This window comes from Oncorhynchus mykiss, chromosome 25 (assembly GCF_013265735.2).
Source record: "Oncorhynchus mykiss isolate Arlee chromosome 25, USDA_OmykA_1.1, whole genome shotgun sequence".
In the NCBI taxonomy this organism is placed as follows: domain Eukaryota; kingdom Metazoa; phylum Chordata; class Actinopteri; order Salmoniformes; family Salmonidae; genus Oncorhynchus; species Oncorhynchus mykiss.
Genome location: NC_048589.1, coordinates 26,977,767 through 27,003,861, shown reverse-complemented (window position 1 = coordinate 27,003,861; position 26,095 = coordinate 26,977,767). Strand labels below are relative to the sequence as shown.

The window sequence follows — 26,095 nt, the reverse complement described above, 5'->3', positions numbered from 1 at the left end:
GGAAATCGGTAATTTTGGAAGCCGATTTCGCAGATTTTTAAAAATAAATTGACACCTTCATTTAATCTGTATTTAACTAAGCAAGTCAGTTAAGAACACATTCTTATTTTCAATGATGGCCTAGGAACAGTGGGTTAACTGCCTTGTTCAGGGGCAGAACGACAGATTTTTACCTTGTCAGCTCAGGGATTCAATCTTGCAACCTTACGGTTAACCTGTTAGAGCTCTAGGGGCGCTATTTCATTTTTGGATAAAAAACGTTCCCGTTTTAAGCGCGATATTTTGTCACGAAAAGATGCTCGACTATGCATATTCTTGACAGTTTTGGAAAGAAAACACTGAAGTTTCAGAATCTGCAAAGATTTTGTCTGTAAGTGCCCCAGAACTCATTCTACAGGCAAAACCAAGATGATGCATCACCCAGGAATTAGCAGAATTTCTGAAGCTCTGTTTTCCATTCTCTCCTTATATGGCTGTGATTGCGCAACGAATGAGCCTACACTTTCTGTCGTTCGCCCAAGGTCTTAGCAGCATTGTGACGTATTTGTAGGCATATCATTGGAAGATTGACCATAAGAGACTACATTTTCCAAGTGTCCGCCTGGTGTCCTGCGTCGAATTCGGTGCGCAATTGCCAGCTGCTTCTACTTTACCATTTGATTCAGGGGAGAAAGCATGTGTCCAAGAACGATGTATCAATGAAGAGATATGTGAAAAACACCTTGATGATTGATTCTAAACAACGTTTGCCATGTTTTCAGTCGATATTATGGAGTTAATTTTGAAAAAAGTTCACGTTTTGAGGACTGAATTTGGGGATTTTTTTTGGTAGCCAAATGTGATGTATAAAACGGAGCTATTTCTAATACACAAGGAATCTTTTTGGAAAAACTGAGCATCTGCTATCTAACTGAGAGTATCCTCATTGAAAACATCAGAAGTTCTTCAAAGGTAAATGATTTTATTTGAAGGCTTTTATGTTTTTGTGAATGTTGCGTGCTGGATGCTAACGCTAATGCTAACGCTAAATGCTAACGCGAAATGCTAACGCTAGCTAGCTACTTTTACACAAATGATTGTTTTCCTATGGTTGAGAAGCATATTTTGAAAATCTGAGATGACAGTGTTGTTTACAAAAGGCTAAGCTTGAGAGATGGCATATTTATTTCATTTCATTTGCGATTTTCATGAATAGTTAACGTTGTGTTATGCTAATGAGCTTGCTGATAGATTTACACAATCCTGGATACAGGGGTTTTTTCATAGCTAAACGTGACGCAGAAAACGGAGCGATTTGTCCTAAACAAATAATCTTTCAGGAAAAACTGAACATTTGCTATCTGAGAGTCTCCTCATTGAAAACATCTGAAGTTCTTCAAAGGTAAATGATTTTATTTGAATGCTTTTCTGTTTTTTTGTGTAAATGTTGCCAGCTGAATGCTAATGCTAAATGCTACGTTAGCCATCAATACTGTTACACAAATGCTTGTTTTGCAATGGTTGAGAAGCATATTTTGAAAATCTGAGATGACAGTGTTGTTAACAAAAGGCTAAGCTTGAGAGCTAGCATATTTATTTCATTTCATTTGCGATTTTCATGAATAGTTAACGTTGCGTTATGGTAATGAGCTTGAGTCTGTATTCACGATCCCGGATCCGGGATGGGGAGATCAGAAAGGTTAACTAGTCCAACGCTCTAACCACCTGCCTCGAGGAGCCCGCCTGTTACACGAATGCAGTAAGAAGCCAAGGTAAGTTGTTAGCTAGTGTCATGACGTTGGCCTGGGGGGGGTAGGTTTATGACAGTCATAAATACCTCTTCCCCCCTTTTTCCTCTCTACCCTACTGAGGTTACATTTGCAAAACCCTTGGTTAACAGAGATTCTGGGAACATGAGTAGGTGGGGGGAAATGAACTATATTCTGGTAATCCAAACAATTGAACATATGCGGTGGTGGTACTTAATGAATATGATGTCAGTTCGGTTGTCATCTGAGACATTCTCATCAATGATAGGATGACAAACTCTACAGTGGAAAGTCTACACATCAGAGTTATCAGATTCACATGGAATTGTTCAATTTAAATGTTTGAATATGAAATTATTTGTGATGGGATACAATGTGATTTTAGCTTCTAAAATGTGAGATGTGGGTATTCATAAGTTAGGGCTACTCACTCAGTGACCCGCACACGTGAAGAGACAGAGGTTGTAAACTATGAAACACACCACTTTTCTCCCTTCCTATATAAAGCCTTGAAGACAACATAACTTCCTGTTCAGGGGATGTAGGACGGACAGTCCAATGTCAGAATGGTTCAGATAATAACTACAGAACGAAGCCAACCTCAGCGTGAGCTTTGGTTGCGTATGGTATGAACCTTGAACTCTTATTCACTACAGAAGTGATACCTCCTAGCTGTTGAGTTAGCAACCGCAGCTGCAAACGCAGGTTAGGAAGGAACAAACAAAGTATCCCGTCTACCACACAACAACGTTACTATAACGTATCCAATTGACCACCAGAGACATTCTTCAAAAGGACTTGGTTGGGCAACACGGCCTTCCATCTACCACCAACCTACCGAAGCGCAGCTCAGAGTAAAAATGTATTGCATTTTCCTTTTCCAAATGCGCAGTAATTTAGAATACCGTGCTTCTACACCTGCATTGCTTGCTGTTTGGGGTTTTAGGCTGGGTTTCTGTACAGCACTTTGAGATATCAGCTGATGTACGAAGGGCTATATAAATAAATTTGATTTGAATACATAAGATACTGTATTTATGATAGCACAGCTTTGCCTTTGTTCCTTCACTCAAACCCAGCCCCTTTTCTTTTGTGTAACAAGCTGTCATATCTGTTTCGCCCGCTAGGGACGTTTTCCTTTATGACGTAATTTGTAATCAAGTTATGATTGAATTATGTGTATGTGTAATTCTGTGTGATTAGTTAGGTATTTAGTAAATAAATAATTAAGGGTTCGTGCAGATAAGATTTTACAACTTTCAGATGACACTGAAGTAGGATGACGATTGATATTGACTGCTATTGATGTAAAATATTACTAGGTCTTTAAGAGTTTATTCAGAAGATAACAGCTCTAGAAATATTATTTTGTGGTCCCCGACTCTCTAGTTAATTACATTTACATGATTAGCTCAATCAGGTGATAATTATTTTATAGAACAGCATGTCATATCACTTTATCCGGCATAGCCAAAGACACGACACTAGCATTAAACTTAATCATAATCACTAATTATAACTACACATGGTTGATGATATTACTAGTTATCTAGCGTGTCCTGCTTTGCAATTGTTTTAATATATATTTTTTTACCTTTATCCAACTAGGCAAGTCAGTTAAAAACAAATTCTTATTTTCAATGACGGCCTAGGAACAGTGGGTTAACTGCCTGTTCAGGGGCAGAACGACAGATTTTTACCTTGTCAGCTCGGGGATTTCAACTTGCAACCTTCCGGTTACTAGTCCAACGCTCTAACCACTAGGCTACCCTGCCGCATATAATCGATGCAGTGCGCATTCGCGAAAAAGGACTGTTGTTGCTCCAACGTGTACCTAACAATAAACATCAATGCCTTTCTTAAAAACAATACACAGAAGCATATATTTTAAAACCTGCATATTTAGCTAAAAGAAATCCAGGTTAGCAGGCAATATTAACTTATCTTGCGTTTATTGCACGCAGAGTCGGGGTATATGCAACAGTTTGGGCCGCCTGGCTCATTGCGAACTAATTTGCCAGAATTTTACGTAATTATAACATTGAAGGTTGTGCAATCTAACAGGAATATTTAGACTGATGGATGCCACCCGTTAGATAAAATACGGAACGGTTCCGTATTCCACTGAAAGAATAAATGTTTTGTTTTCAAGATGATAGTTTCCAGATTCGACCATATTAATGACCTAAGGCTCGTATTTCTGTGTGTTATTATGTTATAATTAAGTCTGATTTCATAGAGCAGTCTGACAGCGATGGTAGGCACCAGCAGGCTCATAAGCATTCATTCAAACAGCACTTTCGTGAGTTTTGCCAGCAGCTCTGCTGTTTATGACTTCAAGCCTATCAACTCCCGAGATTAGGCTGGTAACGATGTGAAATGGCTAGCTAGTTAGCGGTGTACACGCTAATAGCGTTTCAAGCGTCACTCGCTCTGAGACTTGGAGTAGTTGTTCCCCTTGCTCTGCATGGGTAACGCTGCTTCGAGGGTGGCTGTTGTTGAGGTGTTCCCGGTTCGAGCCCAGGTAGGAGCGAGGAGAGGGACGGAAGCTATACTGTTACACTGGCAATACTAAAGTGCCTATAAGAACATCCAATAGTGAAAGGTAAATGAAATACAAATGGTAGAGAGAGAAAATAGTCCTATAATTCCTATAATAACTACAACAATATTCCCTTACCTGGGAATATTGAAGACTCATGTTAAAAGGAACCACCAGCTTTCATATGTTCTCATGTTCTGAGCAAGGAACTGAAACTTTAGCTTTCTTACATGGCACATATTTTACATGGAACATGTTGCACTTTTACTTTCTTCTCTAACACTTTGTTTTTGCATTATTTAAACAAAATTGAACAGGTTTCATTATTTACTTGAGGCGAAATTGATTTTATTGATGTATTATATTAAGTTAAAATAAGTGTTCATTCAGTATTGTTGTAATTGTCATTATTACAAATAAATAAATAAAAATCGTCCGATTAATCAGAAGGGTCCATTTCAGACGGCACCGCGGTTCCTGGCTAGGCTGTGCTGCATGGAGGGCCTGCTCTGGATAGGCGTTGTTTGTGCCAACCTAATTTACATATGTTTTGTGGGCACACCATGCAAATACTGCCAAGCTTTGCCCAGTATGTCTCTGAAAGGGCTCTAGTTTAAAAACAAGGAACCGTTTTTTTATTCAGGTCAACTTGTGCACCGCTTGCCTTTAGTTGTACCTTTACAGCCTTCTCTGACATGACCCATGCCCATTTCCAGTTCCCACTGGGCGGCTGGGAAAGCAGCACAAGGTCTGTATCCAAAACGCCCCTCAGAGTAGGAGGGCTGATCTAGGTTCAGTGCTCCCCTGTCAATCTAATCTTATGTATTATCTAGAAGGTAAAGCGGATCCTATATCAGCAATAGAACACAGGCCCAAAGCATGCTTGAGTAGTGGAGAAACATTCCCATGATGAATAGAATATATCTGGAAAGATGCAGAGGGATCTTTAACCACATACAGTATACACGCTCATGTACATCTAAAGCTGAGAACATCGACACACATACAGTGCCTTGCGAAAGTATTCGGCCCCCTTGAACTTTGCGACCTTTTGCCACATTTCAGGCTTCAAACATAAAGATATAAAACTGTATTTATTTGTGAAGAATCAACAACAAGTGGGACACAATCATGAAGTGGAACGACATTTATTGGATATTTCAAACTTTTTTAACAAATCAAAAACTGAAAAATTGGGCGTGCAAAATTATTCAGCCCCTTTACTTTCAGTGCAGCAAACTCCCTCCAGAAGTTCAGTGAGGATCTCTGAATGATCCAATGTTGACCTAAATGACTAATGATGATAAATACAATCCACCTGTGTGTAATCAAGTCTCCGTATAAATGCACCTGCACTGTGATAGTCTCAGAGGTCCGTTAAAAGCGCAGAGAGCATCATGAAGAACAAGGAACACACCAGGCAGGTCCGAGATACTGTTGTGAAGAAGTTTAAAGCCGGATTTGGATACAAAAAGATTTCCCAAGCTTTAAACATCCCAAGGAGCACTGTGCAAGCGATAGTATTGAAATGGAAGGAGTATCAGACCACTGCAAATCTACCAAGACCTGGCCATCCCTCTAAACCTTCAGCTCATACAAGGAGAAGACTGATCAGAGATGCAGCCAAGAGGCCCATGATCACTCTGGATGAACTGCAGAGATCTACAGCTGAGGTGGGAGACTCTGTCCATAGGACAACAGTCGTATATTGCACAAATCTGGCCTTTATGAAAGAGTGGCAAGAAGAAAGCCATTTCTTAAAGATATCCATAAAAAGTGTTGTTTAAAGTTTGCCACAAGCCACCTGGGAGACACACCAAACATGTGGAAGAAGGTGCTCTGGTCAGATGAAAACAAAATTGAACTTTTTGGCAACAATGCAAAACGTTATGTTTGGCGTAAAAGCAACACAGCTGAACACACCATCCCCACCGTCAAACATGGTGGTGGCAGCATCATGGTTTGGGCCTGCTTTTCTTCAGCAGGGACAGGGAAGATGGTTAAAATTGATGGGAAGATGGATGGAGCCAAATACAGGACCATTCTGGAAGAAACCCTGATGGAGTCTGCAAAAGACCTGAGACTGGGACGGAGATTTGTCTTCCAACAAGACAATGATCCAAAACATAAAGCAAAATCTACAATGGAATGGTTCAAAAATAAACATATCCAGGTGTTAGAATGGCCAAGTCAAAGTCCAGACCTGAATCCAATCGAGAATCTGTGGAAAGAACTGAAAACTGCTGTTCACAAATGCTCTCCATCCAACCTCACTGAGCTCGAGCTGTTTTGCAAGGAGGAATGGGAAAAAATGTCAGTCTCTCGATGTGCAAAACTGATAGACATACCCCAAGCGACTTACAGCTGTAATCGCAGCAAAAGGTGGCGCTACAAAGTATTAACTTAAGGGTCTGAATAATTTTGCACGCCCAATTTTTCAGTTTTTGATTTGTTAAAAAAGTTTGAAATATCCAATAAAAGTCGTTCCACTTCATGATTGTGTCCCACTTGTTGTTGATTCTTCACAAAAAAAATACAGTTTTATATCTTTATGTTTGAAGCCTGAAATGTGGCAAAAGGTCGCAAAGTTCAAGGGGGCCGAATACTTTCGCAAGGCACTGTAGGTCTCTGTTCACATAGGAAATCCATAAGCTTGCATGTTGCCATGCAGTAGGGCAGGCTATAGCAATAGCCCTGTGGCTGATTATGGAGTCTGATGAGGTCTGGTGGGTAATGAGAATAGGCAGAGGGGTGTGTGGAGTGAGTTTTGCTGCTGGAAATGCTGGCCTTGAGGATTCCAGCTCTCCACTCATCTGTGGAATAGGTTTAATGTAAACAGCTCCGACACCTGTGTGCGTTCGCCAGAGACCAGAGAGGAACTAGGCTATACACTGAGCGTTAAAAACTATGTCACCACTGCTCTTTCCATGACAGCTTTCACCTGGATTCACCTGGTCAGTCTATGATCCCTTATTGATGTCACTTGTAAATCCCCTTCAAATCAGTGTAGATGAAGGGGAGCAGACAGGTTAAATAAGGATTTTTAAGCCTTGAGACAATTGAGGGGGCCTCTCCAGTTAGCACAGCTGGGAACAACACAAAGGGACAGACACTAGGCATGAGAAGAGAATGAGGGAAAGAAGAGAGAAGAGAATGAGGGAAAGAAAAGAGTAATTAAAATAGAGAGGAGAGAGAAGTGGTAGCCCATGTCAGAAACCATCACTTGAATTAGTCAAACTAAACAAATGAGCACATAATTGGAATATAACTGTTGAACTTGATTACTTTAAAGTAAGTCAATGAAGTAAAGAGTGTCAACACTAAAGAACTTGGCTTATGTGATGGAAGCAGACCGAACAACACAAATACACCTGCACTTCAAGATGTCAAATGGGAAACAAGACATCTGTCAAGCTGTTCAATGCAATAGTTCAAGAGAACAGTAGAGTCAGACCTTCTGGATTTACTTTCTCACAGGTTGAATGAAGCTTCTATGACACAGTCACAGCATTACAGGGAGTTTCTACACAAAGTGTGAATGTTCACTGACTGCACAGGCTCAGCCTACAATTCAGAGTAGGCATACATAGCTACCCTTTGATGTTACAGAGCACAGGATGTGGTTCAAAACCCTGAGACCTGTGACGGGTTTGGAGAAAGCCCGAGCCATATCATTTTGTCAGACAATGTCTGGGCAGTCGTTTTGCCAGAAAAGCAGCCATTTCGGTGTCAGAGGAGACTCTCTATCACAATCATTATGTGAAAAATAATACATACTTCAATATATTCACATACATTTCCCCCAGCAGTGAGATGGTTGTTTTCAGTAGACAGACAATTCATCGCTGAGCTCAAAAGTTCTGACGCTGCGAGGGCCTCCTAGTCCTAACCAAACAGACAGAAACTAAATCAATATACCTAAAAATGACAAAAGAACAAATAAACTGTAAAAATCAGTGTTGTAAAAATACTTTAAAGTACTACTTAAGTATTTTTGGAGGGTTACTATTTATATTTTTGACCACTTTTACTCCACAACATTCCTAAGGAAAATTATATATTTGCTACTCCATATATTTTCCCTGACACCCAAAAGTACTCGTTACATTTTGAATGCTTAGCAGGACAGGAAAATAGTCTAATTCACACACTTAAAGAGAAAATCCCTGGTGATCCTTACTGCATCTGATCTGGCGGACACAAATGCTTTGTTTGTAAATTATGTCTGAAGTTAGGGGTGTGCCCTGGCTATCCTAAATGTAATTTAAAAAAATAGTTCAGTCTTGTTTCCTTAATATAAGTTTAAATAATTAGAAATTCCTTTTGATACTTAAGTATTTTTAAAACCAAATACTTTTTTATTTGGACTCCAGTAGGATTTTACTGGGTAACTTTCACTTGAGACATTTTCTATTAAGGCATCTTTACTTTTATTCAAGTATGGAAAAGGTACCTAATTTTTACCACTGTTAGAAATGATAATGGACTTATATTCATACTATAACTCCACTATCATTTCTAAACAGCTTCATTTTCATAAAAATTTCAACACATTTTCTTCCATCACAGTTTCTTGACAATCCAGCTAGACTAGACTGTCAGGAAGCATCAAAAAAATAACAAATACAGATAGAGGGCCTATGTTTTGCCAAAGTTTAGTTCAACCTTCTGGACCACGTTGAAGACCAAATGTGGCCCGTGGGGGAAAATGAGTTAGACACCCCTGATCTAGAGCAAGAGAGGCACAGACAGACACAGAGACAGACAGAGAAAGAAAGAGAGACTTTAGGATCACATTGACTCATGAGGGGCAGGAAAGGAGGTAAAAGAGTGAGTGAGAGTCTAGTCAGTGAGCCATGAAGGCATGGGAAAGGTTTCTGAACAGTCAGATACCAGGGGAAGCCATGCCAGGATGAACACAGTCAGATACCAGGGAAAGCCATGCCATGATGTGGTTACGAAAGGAGGTAGATTGAGGCCACACACTCACATGTGTGTCATGATTTTGTGCAGGAAGACCCCATCCACCAGATCCATAAACATAGAGAGCTTGTCCTCTGAGCCAGAGCCCAGTGGTCCAAAAGTCTTCACCTGCAGAGAGGGAGGAGAGAGGGAAGACAGGAATTGATTACTAAGAGCTCAGCTCAACTATGAAGGGATGGGTCACATCTGGTTGTTAGTACTTTCAGTTTCCAAGAATACAGACATTTCCTGCTTTGACAGCCATCAATGCAAGTTCAATACCCTCTATCTGTCAAAGACTGAGCATGTAAAGATATTTAAACTATCTATAGGAGCCAGGAGGTACTGTAGGTGGGAAAGGGGACACCTAGTCAGTTGCACAACTGAATGCATTCACGATATATCGGTGAGCATATAGGAATCAGACGATATTAGCTAAAAACACCAACATCGGCACAATGTCTAGTTTAACGGCGATGTGCAAAACTGATGTCAAAGCTGACGTGCATACCTATATTATGTAGGTTCATGACATAGTGACACCACATAAAATGTAGCACTACACTTACAACACAGCATTCCTAACCTAGCCCACAATGTCTGCTGTATGGATCGACCAGTCAACAAGTCGATCAGTCATTTGAAAGAGTAAGAAAATTTCAGCAAGACAACTCAAAAGGCAAAATTCATTAACGCCAAGACAATGGAATTCATTGCCCTTGACAATCAACCATTCCCTGTCTTGGGTGACGTTGGCTTTTTCCAACTGGTCGAGCACCAGTACACAGTACCAAGTGCTCTATTTTTCAGATGTTGCCCTTCCGGAGTTACACAGTAATAGCGTCACTGCTATCAGCTTCATGACTGACATTTGGACCAGCGATATCAGCCCCATGAGCATGCCGAGTCTGACAGCACAGTGGGTCGTCAAGGATTTTGTACTGAGGAAAGAAATATTGCATGCTCATGAATGTGCTGGTTGCCATACCGCTGCTGCTATTTCAACGGCATTTGAGAACATGTTTGAAACATGAACACACTAGCTAGCTTCATTCGAACAACTGACTTGAGAAATAAGCTCATCAGCTGCGCCTGCAGCAGACGTGATACCCTCTGTCATGGCATTGAAACGCCTGCTCAACAAAACTGCCGACACATGCTGTGAACAAGCGATTCAGGGGCACTCTCCCTTTACTGTGTCACCACTAGAGGTAGACCGATTAATCAGAATGGCCGACTAATTAGGACCGATTTCAAGTTTTCATAACAATCGGAAATCTGTATTTTTGTACACCGATTTTTACACCTTTATTTAACTAGGCAAGTCAGTTAAGAACACATTCTTATTTTCAATGACGGCCTAGGAACGGTGGGTTAACTGCCTTGTTCAGGGGCAGAACGACAAATATTTACCTTGTCAGCTTGGCGATTCAATCTTGCAACCTTACAGTTAACTAGTCCAACACTCTAACCACCTGATTACATTGCACTCCACGAGGTGACTGCCTGTTACGCAAATGCAGTAAGAAGCCAAGGTAAGTTGCTAGCTAGCATTAAACTTATCTTATAAAAAACAATCATAATCACTAGTTAACTACACATGGTTGATGATATTACTAGTTTATCTAGCGTATCCTGCGTTGCATATAATCGATGCGGTGCGTATTCGTGAAAAAGGACCGTCTTGCTCCAATGTGTACCTAACCATAAACATCAACGTCAACGTCTTTCTTAAAATCAATACACAAGTATATATTTTTAAACCTGTATATTTAGTTAATATTGTCTGCTAACCTGGCTCGTTGCGAACTCTGTGAAGACTATTTCTTCCTAACAAAAGACAGCCAACTTCACCAAACGGGGGATGTATTAACAAAAGCACATTTGCGAAAAAAGCACAATCGTTGCACGACTGTACCTAACAATAAACATCAATGCCTTTCTTAAAATCATTACACAGAAGTATATATTTTTAAACCTGTATATTTTTCTAAAAGAAATCCAGGTTAGCAGGCAATATTAACCAGGTGAAATTGTGTCACTTCTCTTGCATTCATTGCACGCAGAGTCAGTGTATATGCAACAGTTTGGGCTGCCTAATTTGGCAGAATTTTACGTAATTATGACATAACATTGAAGGTTGTGCAATGTAACAGGAATATTTAGACTTATGGATGCCACCCGTTAGATAAAATATGGAACGGTTCCGTATTTCACTGAAAGAATAAACGTCTTGTTTTCGAGATGGTAGTTTCCGTATTCGACCATATTAATGACCTAAGGCTCATATTTCTGTGTGTTATCATGTTATAACTAAGTCTATGATTTGATAGAGCAGTCTGACTGAGCGGTGGTAGGCACCAGCAGGCTCATAAGCATTCATTCAAACAGCACTTTTGTGCGTTTTGCCAGCAGCTCATCGCTGTGCTTCAAGCATTGAGCTGTTTATGACTTCAAGCATATCAACTCCCGAGATTAGGCTGGTGTAACGATGTGATGTGAAATGGCTAGCTAGTTAGCGGGGTGTTAGCGGGGGCTAGCTAGTTAGCCGGGAGTTAGCGGGGTTTCAAACGTCACTCGCTCTGAGACCTGGAGTAGTTATTCCCCTTGCATGGGTAACGCTGCTTCGAGGGTGCCTGTTGTCAATGTGTTCCTGGTTCGAGCCCAGGTAGGTGCGATGAGAGGGACGGAAGCTGTACTGTAACACTGGCAATACTAAAGTGCCTATAACAACATCCAATAGTCAAAGGTATCTGGAATACAAATCGTATAGAGAGAAATTGTCCTATAATTCCTACAACCTAAAACTTCTTACCTGGGAATATTGAAGACTCATGTTAAAAGGAACCACCAGCTTTCATATGTTCTCAAACGTTAGCTTTTTTACATTGCACATATTACTTTCTTCTCCAACACTTTGTTTTTGCATTATTTAAACCAAATTGAACATTTCATTATTTAATTTGAGGCTAAATTGATTTTATTGATGTTTTATATCAAGTTAAAATAAGTGTTAATGCAGTATTGTTGTAATTGTCATTATTACAAATAAAATGTAAAATAATAATAAAAATAAAATGTAAAAATGTTTTAAATTATTATTATTCTTTTTTCTTTTTTCTTTTAAAAATCAGCCGATTCATCGGTATCGGCTTTTTTGGTCCTCCAATAATCGGTATCGGCGTCGAAAAATCATAGTCGGTCGACCTCTAACCTCTAGTCACCACCATGCTCGATGCTAGGTACAAGGACCGCTACTTCGATGCAGACATGAAACAGGGTTTATGTGAAATGTTCATTACACAGCTGGACAAGATGGAAACAGACACAGTGACAGTGTGCATCAAGAAAGAGAGGCCACGGACAGACAGAGCAGAAACTTCACTGCTTTACATGTATGATGAAATCCTGGTTGAGAATGAAACGACTGAACAAACGAACAACGAAACAGCAAGCAAGTAGTGAAAGAAATAGGTTTTTATTATGTTTTACTGGTAATGTAAATGCAGACAAAATAACTTTTGGTCAGTGGGGTGTGTAACCTTTTAACTAGGCAAGTCCGTTAAGAACAAAATCTCATTTACAATGACGGCCTACCCCGGCCGAAACCCGGACGATGCTGGGCCAATAGTGCACCGCCCTACAGGACTCCCAACCATAGCTGGATGTGATACAGCCTGGTTTCGAACCAGGGACTGTAGTGGTGCCTCTTGCACTGAGATGCAGTGCCCTAGACCGCTGCGTCCATGTGTGTGTTTGAACTATTTAACTGTACTAGAAAGCTTAAAAGGCCGCTAAAATTTAAAATATCATTATTGACCAAAAATGTCACATCGGTGCATCACCAGTTTGAACCAGCGACCTTTTGGTTACTGGCCCACGCTCTTAACTGCTATGCTACCTTCCGCCCCTGAATCTGCTTATCAGTCTAAGGTGGGTTAGGGCTAGCAGAAAGGATGCCAGAGCCCAGTGAGAGAACACAAAGACCGTAGGAGAGCAAGTTAGAGGAAAAAGCAGCCGCCAGTCCAGTTGACTTGCCAAACAGGAGGGTCCAGCCAGGGGAAGTACTGCAGGTAATATCTAACAAGTAATCTAACTATTTTATATATTCTTCAAAGTAGCCACCCTTTGCCTTGACAGCTTTGCACACTCTTGGCATTTTCTCAACCAGCTTCACCTGTCTTTTACAACAGTCTTGGAGTTCCCACATATGCTGAGCACTTCTTGACTGCTTTTCCTTCACTGCGGTCCAACTCATCCCAAACCATCTAAATTTAGTTGGGATTGTGGATGCCAGGTCATCTGATGCAGCACTCCACCACTCTCCTTCTTGGACTAATAGCCCTTACACAGCCTGGAGGTGGTAGCCATGCTGGTTAAGGATGCCTTGAATTCTAAATAAATCACTGACAGTGTCACCAGCAAAGCATCCCCACAGCACCACACCTCCTCCTCCATGCTTCATGGTGAGAACCACACATGCAGAGAACATCAGTTCACCTACTCCACGTCTCACAAAGACATGGCAGTTGGAACCAAAAATCTCAAATTTGGACTCATCAGACCAGGGACAGACTGTTGATGTGTCGGTTACTTGAACTCTGAAGCATTTATTTGGGCTGCAATCTGAGGTGCAGTTAACTCTAATGAATTCATCCACTGCAGCAGATGTAACTATGGGTCTTCTGTTCCTGTGGCGGTTCTCATGAGAGCCAGTTTCATCATAGCTCTTGATGGTTTTTGCAACTACACAAACTGATAGACCTTCATGTCTTAAAGTAACGGACTGTCGTCTCTAAGTTTATTTGGAGCTGTTCTTGCCATAAAATGGACATGGTCTTTTACCAAATAGGGCTATCTTCTGTATACCAACCCTACCTTGTCACAACACAACTGATTGCATCAAAGACATTGAGGAAAGAAATTCCACAAATGTACTTTTAAACAAGGCACACATGTTAATTGAAATGCATTCCAGGTGACTACCTCATGAAGCTGGTTGAGAGAATGCCAAGAGTGTGTAAAGCTGTCATCAAAGTAAAGGGTGGCTACCTTGAAAAATCTCAACTATAAATATATTTAGATTTGTTTACCACTTTTTTGGTTATACATGGTTCCATTGCATGATTTCATAGTTGATGTCTTCACTATTATTCTACAACATAGAAAATAGTAAAAATAAAGAAAACCCCTGGAATGAGGTGTCCAAACTTTTGACTGGTACTGTTTATTGAAAGCAGTGGTTTCCACACAGGTGTTGTTACTTAATTAAGCAATTAATGTCCAATCATGCTTATGGTCATGTATAAAAATGCCCAGTTGCTCATTCTTTTGGCTGCCATGACCAGTAGATATCAGTGACTTTGAAAAAGGGGTCTCAAACGAGGATAGGGTGTTTAAAGTTTGTGTCAGTCACCAGATCTCAACCCAATTGAAATGGGAGATTATGGATCAGTGCTTGATATAGCGTTTTCCACCACCATATGATGGAATTTCTCGTGGAATAATGGTAATGCATCCCTTCAATAGTCAGTTACTCTGCTACTGTATGTGAGAAACAGAAAAACGAACAAGTGAAACATATCACCAGGACTGATTTAGGAGACGGACCCGTTCAAAATGTAATACATTGGCTAACAGTAGGTTACTAGGACACACCAACACAGCGGAATTATTCTCAGCCATGGATCACTTGCTCTGAGTGCACTACATTTAGTCTAGGCTACTTACCCACACCACGAGCGAGGTATCCATGAAGTTGTCCATCAACTCTGACACTGTAATATCCATTTTAAGAAACTTCACACGTTTCCTCCCAGTTCTTAAATCCTAGTGGTCACCGCCCAAGCGTTCGCAGTAACTCAATATTCTTCTCAGGGGACCTTGCATGCCTGGTCAAGACGGAACAATGCCGTGAGACATCGAAGATAAACCGCACGTTGTTGTTGGGGCTCTCTCTACCCATAACAAATCATCACGGCGATATATAGTTTCCCATGACCTTAAATAATACTGTGCATGTCACAGTCTTTCAGAATGTAGACGGCGTTTTCGAAGTTCATCTTACACAGCAATAAAAGCAGAACGAAGTAAGCGCGTTCACACCTGCATCAACACTAGTTCCACACACAGCAAATCCTAACTAGTGGGCGCATCATCCAACTATGAATAGCGCACTTCAGTGACAGCATGGATAGCCAATCAAATATGGTATACGACCCCAAACAAAGAACAGCCAATCCACGACCCCAGAAAACTGAACAAAACATTAAATATTTTAAATTGCCCAAGAGTACTCTCCACTGTCCAGAACTAATAACTGCAGTTATTGGCTATTTTCATTACACTTCGGTACAGAAGTTACTTTTTCGTAGCAGGCTAGGGGACTGAGGTTAAGGTTAGAAAATGCTCTCATAACCTGCTACGAAAATCCCAGAAGAGTGTGTCCCTCCCTATTGAGTGTCCCTAATGTGAAAATGTCAAGCAGAGGCTCTGGTAGAAATTTGGCGTCATTCATTTCCAAAAATGTAGGTGTATCACAGCAGCAAAATAATAAATGAAGGGTACACAAGACTTTTGATTCCATAACAGTGACAAAAGAACATACTGTAAAAGTTCATTCTTTCCCAGACATATTTTAGGAAAACCATTTTCAAAATGGAACACGTGGTAAAATAGCAGAATGGGACCTTGCACATAAGGGGATAAACTTATTGGATGGTACAGAAGAAAAAAATTAATTGGGTGAGTACATAAAACCATAATTTAGTCAACCTACCAGGATCCAAGTGGAAGCACTGCTGCTATACTTTCATGTGGTGTCCATGGTGAATCTCACTGTTCAGAGGTTAACATGTCAGCTAGTTTAGTAGAGCTGTGCCACTTGGTAAGCAGTCAGTCTTATCAATAGACAATCAAATAGAAAACAAGGAAAAGAGTTGCACTTTTACACTCACATTATTTAATGCAGTTCTCACAATGTATTAAACAACGGAGATACAATGTGACTTTCTTTTTTTAAACATATTTACATTTTGTTTTCAATATATTTAATTATAAACCAAAGTATGTATGTATGTATGTATGTATGTATGTATGTATGTATGTATGTATGTATGTATGTATGTATGTATGTATGTATGTATATATATATATATATATATATATATATATATATATATATATATATACACATACACACACACACACACAGTACTAGTCAAACATTTCGACACACCTACTCATTCAAGGGTTTTTCTTTATTTTTACTATTTTCTACATTGTAGATTAATAGTGAAGACATCAAACTATGAAATAATACATTTGGAATCATGTAGTAACCAAAAGTGTTTAAAACATATATATATATATATATATATATATATATGCACACACAGCTCAAATAAACTAGGAGAAAGGACAGTCCATTACTTTAAGACATGACGGTCAGTTTGTGCAGTTGCAAAAATCATCAAGCGCTATGATGAAACGTTCTCTCATGAGGACCGCCAAAGGAACGGAAGGCCCAGAGTTACCTCTGCTGCAGAGGATAAAATCATTAGAGTTAGCTGCACCTACAATTGCAGCCCAAATAAATGCATCAGCGGTCAAGTAAGAGACAACTAAACATCAACTGTTCAGAGGAGACCGCATGAATCAGGTTGAATTGCTGAAAAGAGACCACTATTAAAGGACACCAATAATAAGAAGAGACTTGCCTGGGCCAAGAAACACAAGTAATGGACATTAGACCAGTGGAAATCTGTCCTTTGGTCTGATGAGTCCAAATTTTAGATTTTTGGTTCCAACCGCTGTGTCATTGTGAGACACAGAATAGGTGAACCGATGATCTCTGCATGTGCGGTTCTCACTGTGAAGCCTGGAGGAGGAGATGTGATGGTGTGGGGGTGCTTTGCTGGTGACACTGAGTTATTTAGAATTCAAGGCACATTTAACCAGCATGACCACCATCTCCAGGCTGTGTAAGGGCTTTTTAACCAAGAAGGGGTGATGGGGTGCTGCATCAGATGACCTGGCCTCCACAGTCACCTGACCTCAACCCAATTGAGATGGTATGGGATGATCTGGACCGCAGTGAAGGAAAAGCAGTCAACAAGTGCTCAGCATATGTGGGAACTCCTTCAAGACTGTTGGAAAAGCATTCCAGGTGAAGCTGGTTGAGATAATGCCAAGAGTGCGCAAAGCTGTCATCAAGACAAAAGGTATTTTGATATGTTTAACACTTTTTTGGTAACTACATGAATCCATATGTGTTATTTCATAATTTTGATGTCTTCACTATTATTCTAAACTCAGCAAAAAAAGAAACAGCCCTTTTTCAGCACCCTGTGGAACGGTTGTTAAGCACCTGTGGAATGGTCGTTAAGACACTAACAGCTTACAGACGGTAGGCAATTAAGGTCACAGTTATGAAAACCTAGGACGCTAAAGAGGCCTTTCTACTGACTGAAAAACACAAGAAGAAAGATGCCCATCTGCTCATCTGTGTGAACGTGCCTTAGGCATGCTGCAAGGAGGCATGTGGACTGCAGATGTGGCAAGGGCAATAAATTGCAATATCCGTACTGTGGGACGCCTAAGACAGCATTACAGGGAGACAGGATGGACAGATGATTGTCCTCGCAGTGGCAGACCACGTGTAACAACACCTGCACAGGATCGGTACATCCGAACATCACACCTGCGGGACAGGTACAGGATGGCAACAACAACTGCCCGAGTTGCACCAGGAACGCACAATCCCTCCATCAGTGCTCAGACTGTCCACAATAGGCTGAGAGAGGCTGGACTGAGGGCTTGTAGGCCTGTTGTAAGGCAGGTCCTCACCAGACATCACCGGCAACAACGTTGCCTATGGGCACAAACCCACCGTCAGTGGACCCGACAGGATTGGCAAAAAGTGCTCTTCACTGACGAGTCGCGGTTTTGTCTCACCAGGGGTGATGGTCAGATTCGCATTTATCGTTGAGGGAATGAGCGTTACACCGAGGCCTGTACTCTGGAGCGGATGGATTTGGAGGTGGAGGGTCCGTCATGGTCTGGGGCGTTATGTCACCACATTATCGGACTGAGCTGGTTGTCATTACAGGCAAACTCAACGCTGTGCGTTACAGGGAAGACATCCTCCTCCCTCATGTGGTACCCTTCCTGCAGGCTCATTCTGACATGACCCTCCAGTATGGCAATGCCACCAGCCATACTACTCGTTCTGTGTGTGATTTCTTGCAAGTCAGGAATGTCAGTGTTCTGCCATGGCGAGCAAAGAGCCCGGATCTCAATCCCATTGAGTACGTCTGGGACTTGTTGGATCAGAGGGTGAGGGCTAGGGCCATTCCCCCCAGAAATGTTTGGGAACCTGCAGGTGCCTTGGTGGAAGAGTGGGGTAACATCTCACAGCAAGAACTGGCAAATCTGGTGCAGTCCATGAGGAGGAGATGCACTGCAGTACTTAATGCAGCTGGTGGACACACCAGATACTGACTGTTACTTTTGATTTTGACCCCCCCCCCCCCTTTGTTCAGGGACACATTATTCCATTTATGTTAATCACATGTCTGTGGAACTTGTTCATTTTATGTCTCAGTTGTTGAATTTTGTTATGTTTATACAAATATTTACATATGTTAAGTTTTCTTTTTAAGTTTTAAGTCAAAATAAAGAAAATCCATTGAATGAGTTGGTGTCCACATTTTTTATAGTTTTTGGTAATTCTATTCTATTCTATATATTGTATAACAAGACATGACATAGACAGGAACACTTAACATTACATAGTCTCTCGTGTCACCTTAACGAGTAGCTGATTTGGTTATGGGTGTTGGGATTACCTGGGATAACAATAATAGATCATATTCAACATAATATTTTTAACAACAACACAACCACTTACCAACAATTCTACATATATACACACTGACACACATTCACACACATACAAGCACTCACCTACTTGCGTACACACCTACATACTGTACATCCACAGCTCAGTTTTTTCCCTCTGCTATGGCTTTTTCTAGTTGTAGATAATATAACATCACACCCCAGTTCAATGTATGGGGCTAAGTTAATTTCAGGTTTTGGACTATGATTATTGACTAAACAAAGACAATTAAATGTTGTCTTGGAAAATACATGAATAAGGCTTTAGTGTTACTCTAAGTTATTTTTTTTAATAAACTTAATAAAAGTTGTGAGTGCTGGGATGAGTGAAGGCTTTACATGCTTGATAATCCTCTCCTATGGGCAGAGCAGTGTTAAAGGCTTCTTCTATCCTGTACTCTCTGAATTGGTTAGTTTACATGACGCAGTGATGGTATCTCTGATGTTTTCGCAGGTGAACTTTGAGCATACTTAATTGAGAGATACTCACCTAACAGGAGTAAGGGCTTTTCTCCAGTATGTATTCACAGATGTTTTTTCGGGCTACACTGTATTGATAAACTCACCCACAGATAGAACAGGAGTAATGTTTCTCTCTAGTTTGTATTCGCTGATGATTCTTCAGGCTAGACAGTTTTAAGAAACTGTTCCCACAGTCAAAGCAGGAGTTAGGTTTCTCTCCAGTATGTATTCACTGATGTATTTGCAGGCTAGACTGGTGAAAGTATCCCCTCCCACAGTCAAAGCAGGAGTAAAGTCTATCTCTCAGATGAGAATCTTCGAGTACTCCAGACAAAGCTATGGTGAACAAAACAAATGTAACACTTTGTTGGCAAATCATAATGAGATAATATCTACCTCTAACAATAAAATGGGGATATAGTAATTTGGTCGATAAACAGTTTTGCCTCTTCCTCTTCAGCTTTAATAACGTTCAGCCCCAGAATTTGAATGCAGTCTTCCAGCTTCACTGATGCCATCTCTGGATCCTGCAGTGCACACTGGGCTCCACTGTTACAATCAGGACCCAATAGGTTTGGGTGTGGGAGGAGAGCAGCAGGCTGAGTTTGTCCTCAGCACCCTACACCTGGATTGAATTTATTTTATTTTGGGTAGCAGACATATACAAGAATATGTACAATGTGGACACAGAGGATATGACTTGAAAGTAATTGCACATCATACCAATCCTTCAAATAAATACACCTGACCAGAAGTAGGGTGCACAAGGGGCAGTGGATTGGTTTCTCTTACTTGGACAACCTTGTCCAAATGAAAATCTTTGCCTGCTTTTTAAAGCTATTTGACTTTTTCTTTGCTTGATTTCCAAGGGAAGGCTATTCCATAGACAAATGCCTGTATGGAAAAACGTCCTCCTCGCAGTACTGTTTACTCTTGGGATTTTACAAGACATAACACTGGCTCTGATATTGTGACTGTGTTGGTTATAGACCATGTCCATGTGGTTTTTCATGTAACCTGGGGCACAATCATTTAAGATGTCAAACATATGATTAACTTTAAGTTGGTCCACTCTGGATTCCAAAGGCAACAAGCCCACCCCACGGAACTCCTGTACCCCTATGTGGGTCCTAGGGAAGATATTCAGCATATACCTGATAACATTACTTTGCATGACCTGCATTCTTTTTTTCAGCTTTTTTGAAAGCCCACTATACCAGCAGAGCAAGCATAATCAAAATTACACTGAATCAAGGTTGAGACAAGAAGTTTTTTATCTGAAGTTTTTTAACTTAATGTTAAAATATCTAGTGTTACGATATAAACATTTCAATTTGTTTAGAAAGAACTTTAGCAGCAGTCAGGTCTCCATAGAGGGATTGATCAAGGGACACACCACGATAAGATACACTTATTTTAGATTAAATCTCTTTGCCTGCACAGTTTACCATTATCTTGTCAGCCCAAAGCAACTACGTTTTGTTCCAAACAAAATCGATTCAGTTTTTCCCAAATGTAGTGATAATTTGTTGTCAGACAACCAATCTCTAACTAAATGCAATACCTTACTCAGGGTCTCCTCTACCTAAACTGCATCCTTCCCTGATACCAGTAAGGCTGAATCATCTGCATAAAGCAAGAGTTTGCACTTTACTGTATCTGGCATATCAATAACGTATATAAGAAATAAGAGGCCCTAATGCGGTAGTCCACAGGATATTTCTTTGGCCTCTGACAGAATATCATCAACATTACAAACTTGTGTTCTGTTGGTCAGATAAGACCTAAACCAATTCACTGCTACATCATTTAGACCCATGCATTTCAGTTTCACCAGGAGATTATCATGGTCCACAGTCTCAAAAGCTTACTTCAATTCTAACATGACCATACCTGTATAGTTCCACTTCTCACTTTCCTGATTAATGTGGTCAAAAAGGTGGATAAGGCAAGTATCAGTGAAATTAGCTGTTCTAATAGAAAGGTCTACTATATGCGTTATCATTTTAGCAGTGAAGAGTGTATCATATGAACCACATTAACATCCACAGTTTTCTTGCACGTAAAAGCATACCGTATAAAAAATAAATCAATGCAGCTGTGATGGAAATAGGAAGTTTCTGTACAATTTTATGGATGCAGACAGATCATTTGTTAATTTGACATGATGGGATCGTTTGGTATCGGTAAAATATATTATGTGAGAAATGGCGGTAGAAACGCTTTTATGTGCACATACTGATATAATAATCATCATATCGAAGCAAATTTGGAGTGACGCAATGATGTGGTGTGTGGTCCTCCCACTATGACTAGGGAAACCATGCAGTTTATTAGGCTTCTGGAAGTCCTAGACACATCACTACTGACTGATAGCCAATAGTGATAAGTAGCTTCTTCTTCTTCTTCTTCTTCTTCTTCTTCCTTCTTCTTCTTCTTTGGAGTTTAACAGCGTTTGGAATTTGATATGTTGCTTTACTGCCCCCAACTGGACTATAATATAAATCCATTATGCTTTGTGATACAAAATGGGAAAAGGAAAAACTAAACAAAAACACAAAATAAAAAATAAAAAACACCCTTCCAACTAACCACCTGGCACGTTCTGACCTTAGTTCCTTTTTTATGTCTCTATTTTGGTTTGGTCAGGGCGTGAGTTGGGGTGGGCATTCTATGTTTTGGTTCTGTGTGTTATATTTCCAGGTGTTTGGCCTGGTATGGTTCCCAATCAGAGGCACCTGTCAATCGTTGTCTCTGATTGAGAACCATACTTAGGCAGCCTGTTTGCCCACTATGGGTTGTGGGTAGTTGTTTTCCGTTTCAGTGTTGAAACGGACTGATTTGGTTTTCATTTATTCGCTTGTATTTAGTGTTCAGTTAATTAAAGGAAATATGAACACGTACCACACAGCGCTTTGGTCAACTCCTTCTTCCTCAGACGAACATCGTTACACCACCACACCAAAGGACTGGGAAGATGGGACACCACCACTCAACACACCCTGTAATTCTTCTGAAGTCAAATCCTGTATACCCAAATACCGCTCTGCAGCTGCCACCACAAAATCTATTTTCTGTTTCTGTGGTACAGTTGATCACCATTGCTGTGAACGCTAAGAAGCCAACCTTACTGAACCATAGATCACTCCTGTGCTGGCACAGATCTACTACTCACAGGGATCCTCTCCGGAACCCTCACCCTCGACCCTACTCTTTCTTCACTTCTTCAGTATACGACACCTACTGCACTACTCTGACTCTAGACACCTCAACCTGCCTCTCTTGCATCGGACACACCCGATCCCAGGCAACATGGGCACCCCTACAGTTAAAACACACTTTATCCACCGAAACGACACAACCCTCTATCCCATGCCCTCCTGTACACTTCCCACATCTTGGAATCTCCCTCCTACAAACTGCTGTGACCATGACCATAAATGTTGCACCTGAAACAGCACAGTGGATTCGGCACAAAAGTTCTAACAATAAGTAACACTGTATTTCATTTTCAAGACATTTGCAAAAAAAATCTAAAAACGTAGTCACTTTGTCATTATGGGTGTGTGTAGATGGGTAGATGGGTGAGAAGAAAAATAAATGTAATCAATTTTAATTGGTATCCACAAGTTCATCTGACTCTGGGGAAGTAGATACATGGCTTAATTGCCAAAATCCCAAAGTATCTCTTTAATAGAGAGAAGTCTCAAATATCCCTTTCATTTGTATCCCCTGTTGCTTTAGAATTGAGGCAAAGTTGGTTCCCGTTTAAGTCACGGCTTTGGCCATGTTCGCTTGTGTAGAAGAAATTGGTCCGTGAATGCTCTACACGTCCTGATAATCTGGCCCCGCAGCCTTGTGAATGTTGACCTGTTAAAGGGTCTTGCTCAAATCAGCTACAGAGAGCGTGATAACACAGTCATCTGGAACAGCTGGTGCTCTCATGCATGCTTCAGTGTTGCTTGCCTCGAAGCGAGCATAAAAGGCATATAGCTTGTCTAGTAGGCTCACGTCACTGGGCAGCTCACGGCTGGGTTTCCCTTTGTAGTCCTTAAAAGTTTCCAAGCCCTGCCACATCTAACGAGCGTCAGAGCCGGTGTAGTAGGATTCAATCTTAGTCCTGTATTGACACTTTGCCTGTTTAATGGTTCATCTGAGTGCATAGCGGGATTTCTTATAAGCGTTCGGATTAGTGTCCCACTCCTTGAAAGCGGAAGCTCTAGCCTTTAGCTCGTGCGGATGTTGCCTGCAATCCATGGCTTCTGGTTGAGATATATACGTACAGTCACTGTGGGGACGACGTCGTCAATGCACTTCTTGATAAAGCCGGTGACTGAGGTGGCATACTCCTCAATGCCATATGATGAATCTCGGAACATATTCCATTCTGTGCTAGCCAAACAGTCCGGTAGCGTAGCATTCCACGTCAACGGACCACTTCTGTATTGAGCGAGTCACTGGTACTTCCTGCTTTAGATTTGGCTTTTAAGCAGGAATCAAGAGGATAGAATTATGGTCAGTTGCGAAATGAAGAGCTTTGTATGCGTCTCTGTTTGTGGAGTAAAGGTGGTCTAGAGTTTTTTTTTCTTCTCTGGTTGCACATTTGACATGCTGGTAGAAATGAGGTAAAACGGATTTAAGTTTACCTGCATTAAAGCCCCCGGGCCTCTAGGAGCGCAGCATCTAGATGAGCATTTTCTTATTTACTTATCCTCATAAATTCTTCTGTGTGCAATTTTAAGAGGACATATCTGGTGTATAAAAGGCAATTAATTGTTTATTTACATGAAGATTGACCACGAATATTGCCATTTTTCCATTCACTGTAATTGGGGATCCTGTTTTTTGCTAACAATGCCCGCAGTACTCAGGTCGGTCGTGAACTTCCGTGGCTACGATGAGAGGGCGCAGTCATTCTCCCCTGACACACACATACAGACTAGAGGTCACTAATCCGTAGTTTGGCTTGTGTCACTCTGCCTGACACTGCCACACTGTAACGAAGACGCTGAGAGTCGAGAGGCAGGTGCAGATGAAATGTTTAATAAAACAAGACAATATAACAGTAGTGTCTTTGCATAAACACAGGACCAATACTGACTGGGGAGGGACCTAAGGGAGTGCCAGATATAGGCGAGTTAATAAGTGAGGTAATGGAGGACGTGCAGGTGCGCATAATGAAAGATGCCAGGTATTTTGGTATTTTATTAGGATCCCCATTAGCTGTTGCAAAAGCACCAGCTACTCTTCCTGGGGTCCTCACAAAACATGAAACATAATACAGAATGACATAATACAGAACATCAATAAACAAGAACAGCTCGAAGACAGAACTACATACATGCTTTAAAAAGGCAAACATAGCCTACATATCAATGCATACACACAAACTCTCTAGGTCAAATAGGGGAGAGGTGTTGTGCCGTGAGGTGTTGCTTTATCTGTTTTTTGAAACCAGGTTTGCTTTTTATTTGAGCAATATGAGATGGAAGGAAGTTCCACACAATTAGGGCTCTATATAATACTGTACGCTTTCTTGAATTTGTTCAGGATTTGGGGACTGTAAAAAGACCCCTGGTGGCATGTCTGGTGGGATTAGTGTGTGTGTCACTATGCAAACAATCTGGGATTTTCAACACATTAATGTTTCTTACAAAAAGAAGGTGTTGCAGTCAGTCTCTCCTCAACTCTTAGCCAAGAGAGACTGGCATGCATAGTCTTTTTTATCAGCCCTCTGATTACAATTAAGGAAAAAAATGTGCTGCTCTGTTCTGGGCCAGCTGCAGCTTAATTAAGTCTTTCCTTGCAGAACTGGACCACAAAACTGGACAATATCAAGATTAGACAAAACTAGAGCCTGCAGAACTTACTTTTTGGAGTGTGGTGTCAAAAAAAACAGAGCATCTCTTTATTACGGCCAGACCGCTCCCCATCTTTATAACCATTGAATCTATATGTTTTTAAACTCTCTAGAGACAGCAGGTGCGGTAGAGACACTGAATGACCGACTATGAAAAGCCAACTGACATTTACTCCTGAAGTGCTGACCTGTTGCACCCTCTACAACCAATGTGATGAATATTACTATCTGACCCTGCTTGTCATCTAGGAACATTTGAATATCTTGGCCATGTTCTGTTATAATCTCCACCCGGCACAGCCAGAAGAGGACTGGCCACCCCTCATAGCCTGGTTCCTCTCTAGGTTTCTTCCTAGGTTCTGGCGTTTCTAGGGAGTTTTTCCTAGCCACCCGTGCTTCTACACCTGCATTGCTTGCTGTTTGGGGTTTTAGGCTGGGTTTCTGTACAGCACTTTGTGACATCAGCTGATGTAAGGAGGGCTTTATAAATACATTTGATTGATTGATTGAATATAGTTTCAGAGAAAACCAAGAGGATTGGAAGAAAGACAGATGGAAAGCCACCGAATTCAGACAATTCTTATTATACACAGGCCCCATCGTGTTGCAAGACATCCTTTC

The 26,095-nt window shown here is 40.9% G+C and overlaps 1 protein-coding gene across 4 annotated transcripts in view; it reads right to left on the bottom strand.

Annotated features, from left to right (window-relative positions):
- LOC110505721 (protein Daple) overlaps positions 1-15,472 on the bottom strand; it is a 111,321-nt gene extending 95,849 nt beyond the window's left edge. For 3 of the 4 annotated variants that reach the window (XM_036962396.1, XM_021585116.2, XM_036962394.1), the window contains exons 1-2: positions 14,983-15,472; positions 9,281-9,381 (exon numbers count right to left, since the gene is read on the bottom strand). In XM_036962396.1, the coding sequence (XP_036818291.1) occupies positions 9,281-9,381; positions 14,983-15,042 (161 nt within the window). In that variant the 5' untranslated portion in view covers positions 15,043-15,472. The remainder of the gene's footprint in view (positions 1-9,280; positions 9,382-14,982) is intronic. The other variant, XM_036962395.1, reaches the window with a different exon arrangement.
- Between the last annotated feature and the right edge of the window lie 10,623 nt (positions 15,473-26,095).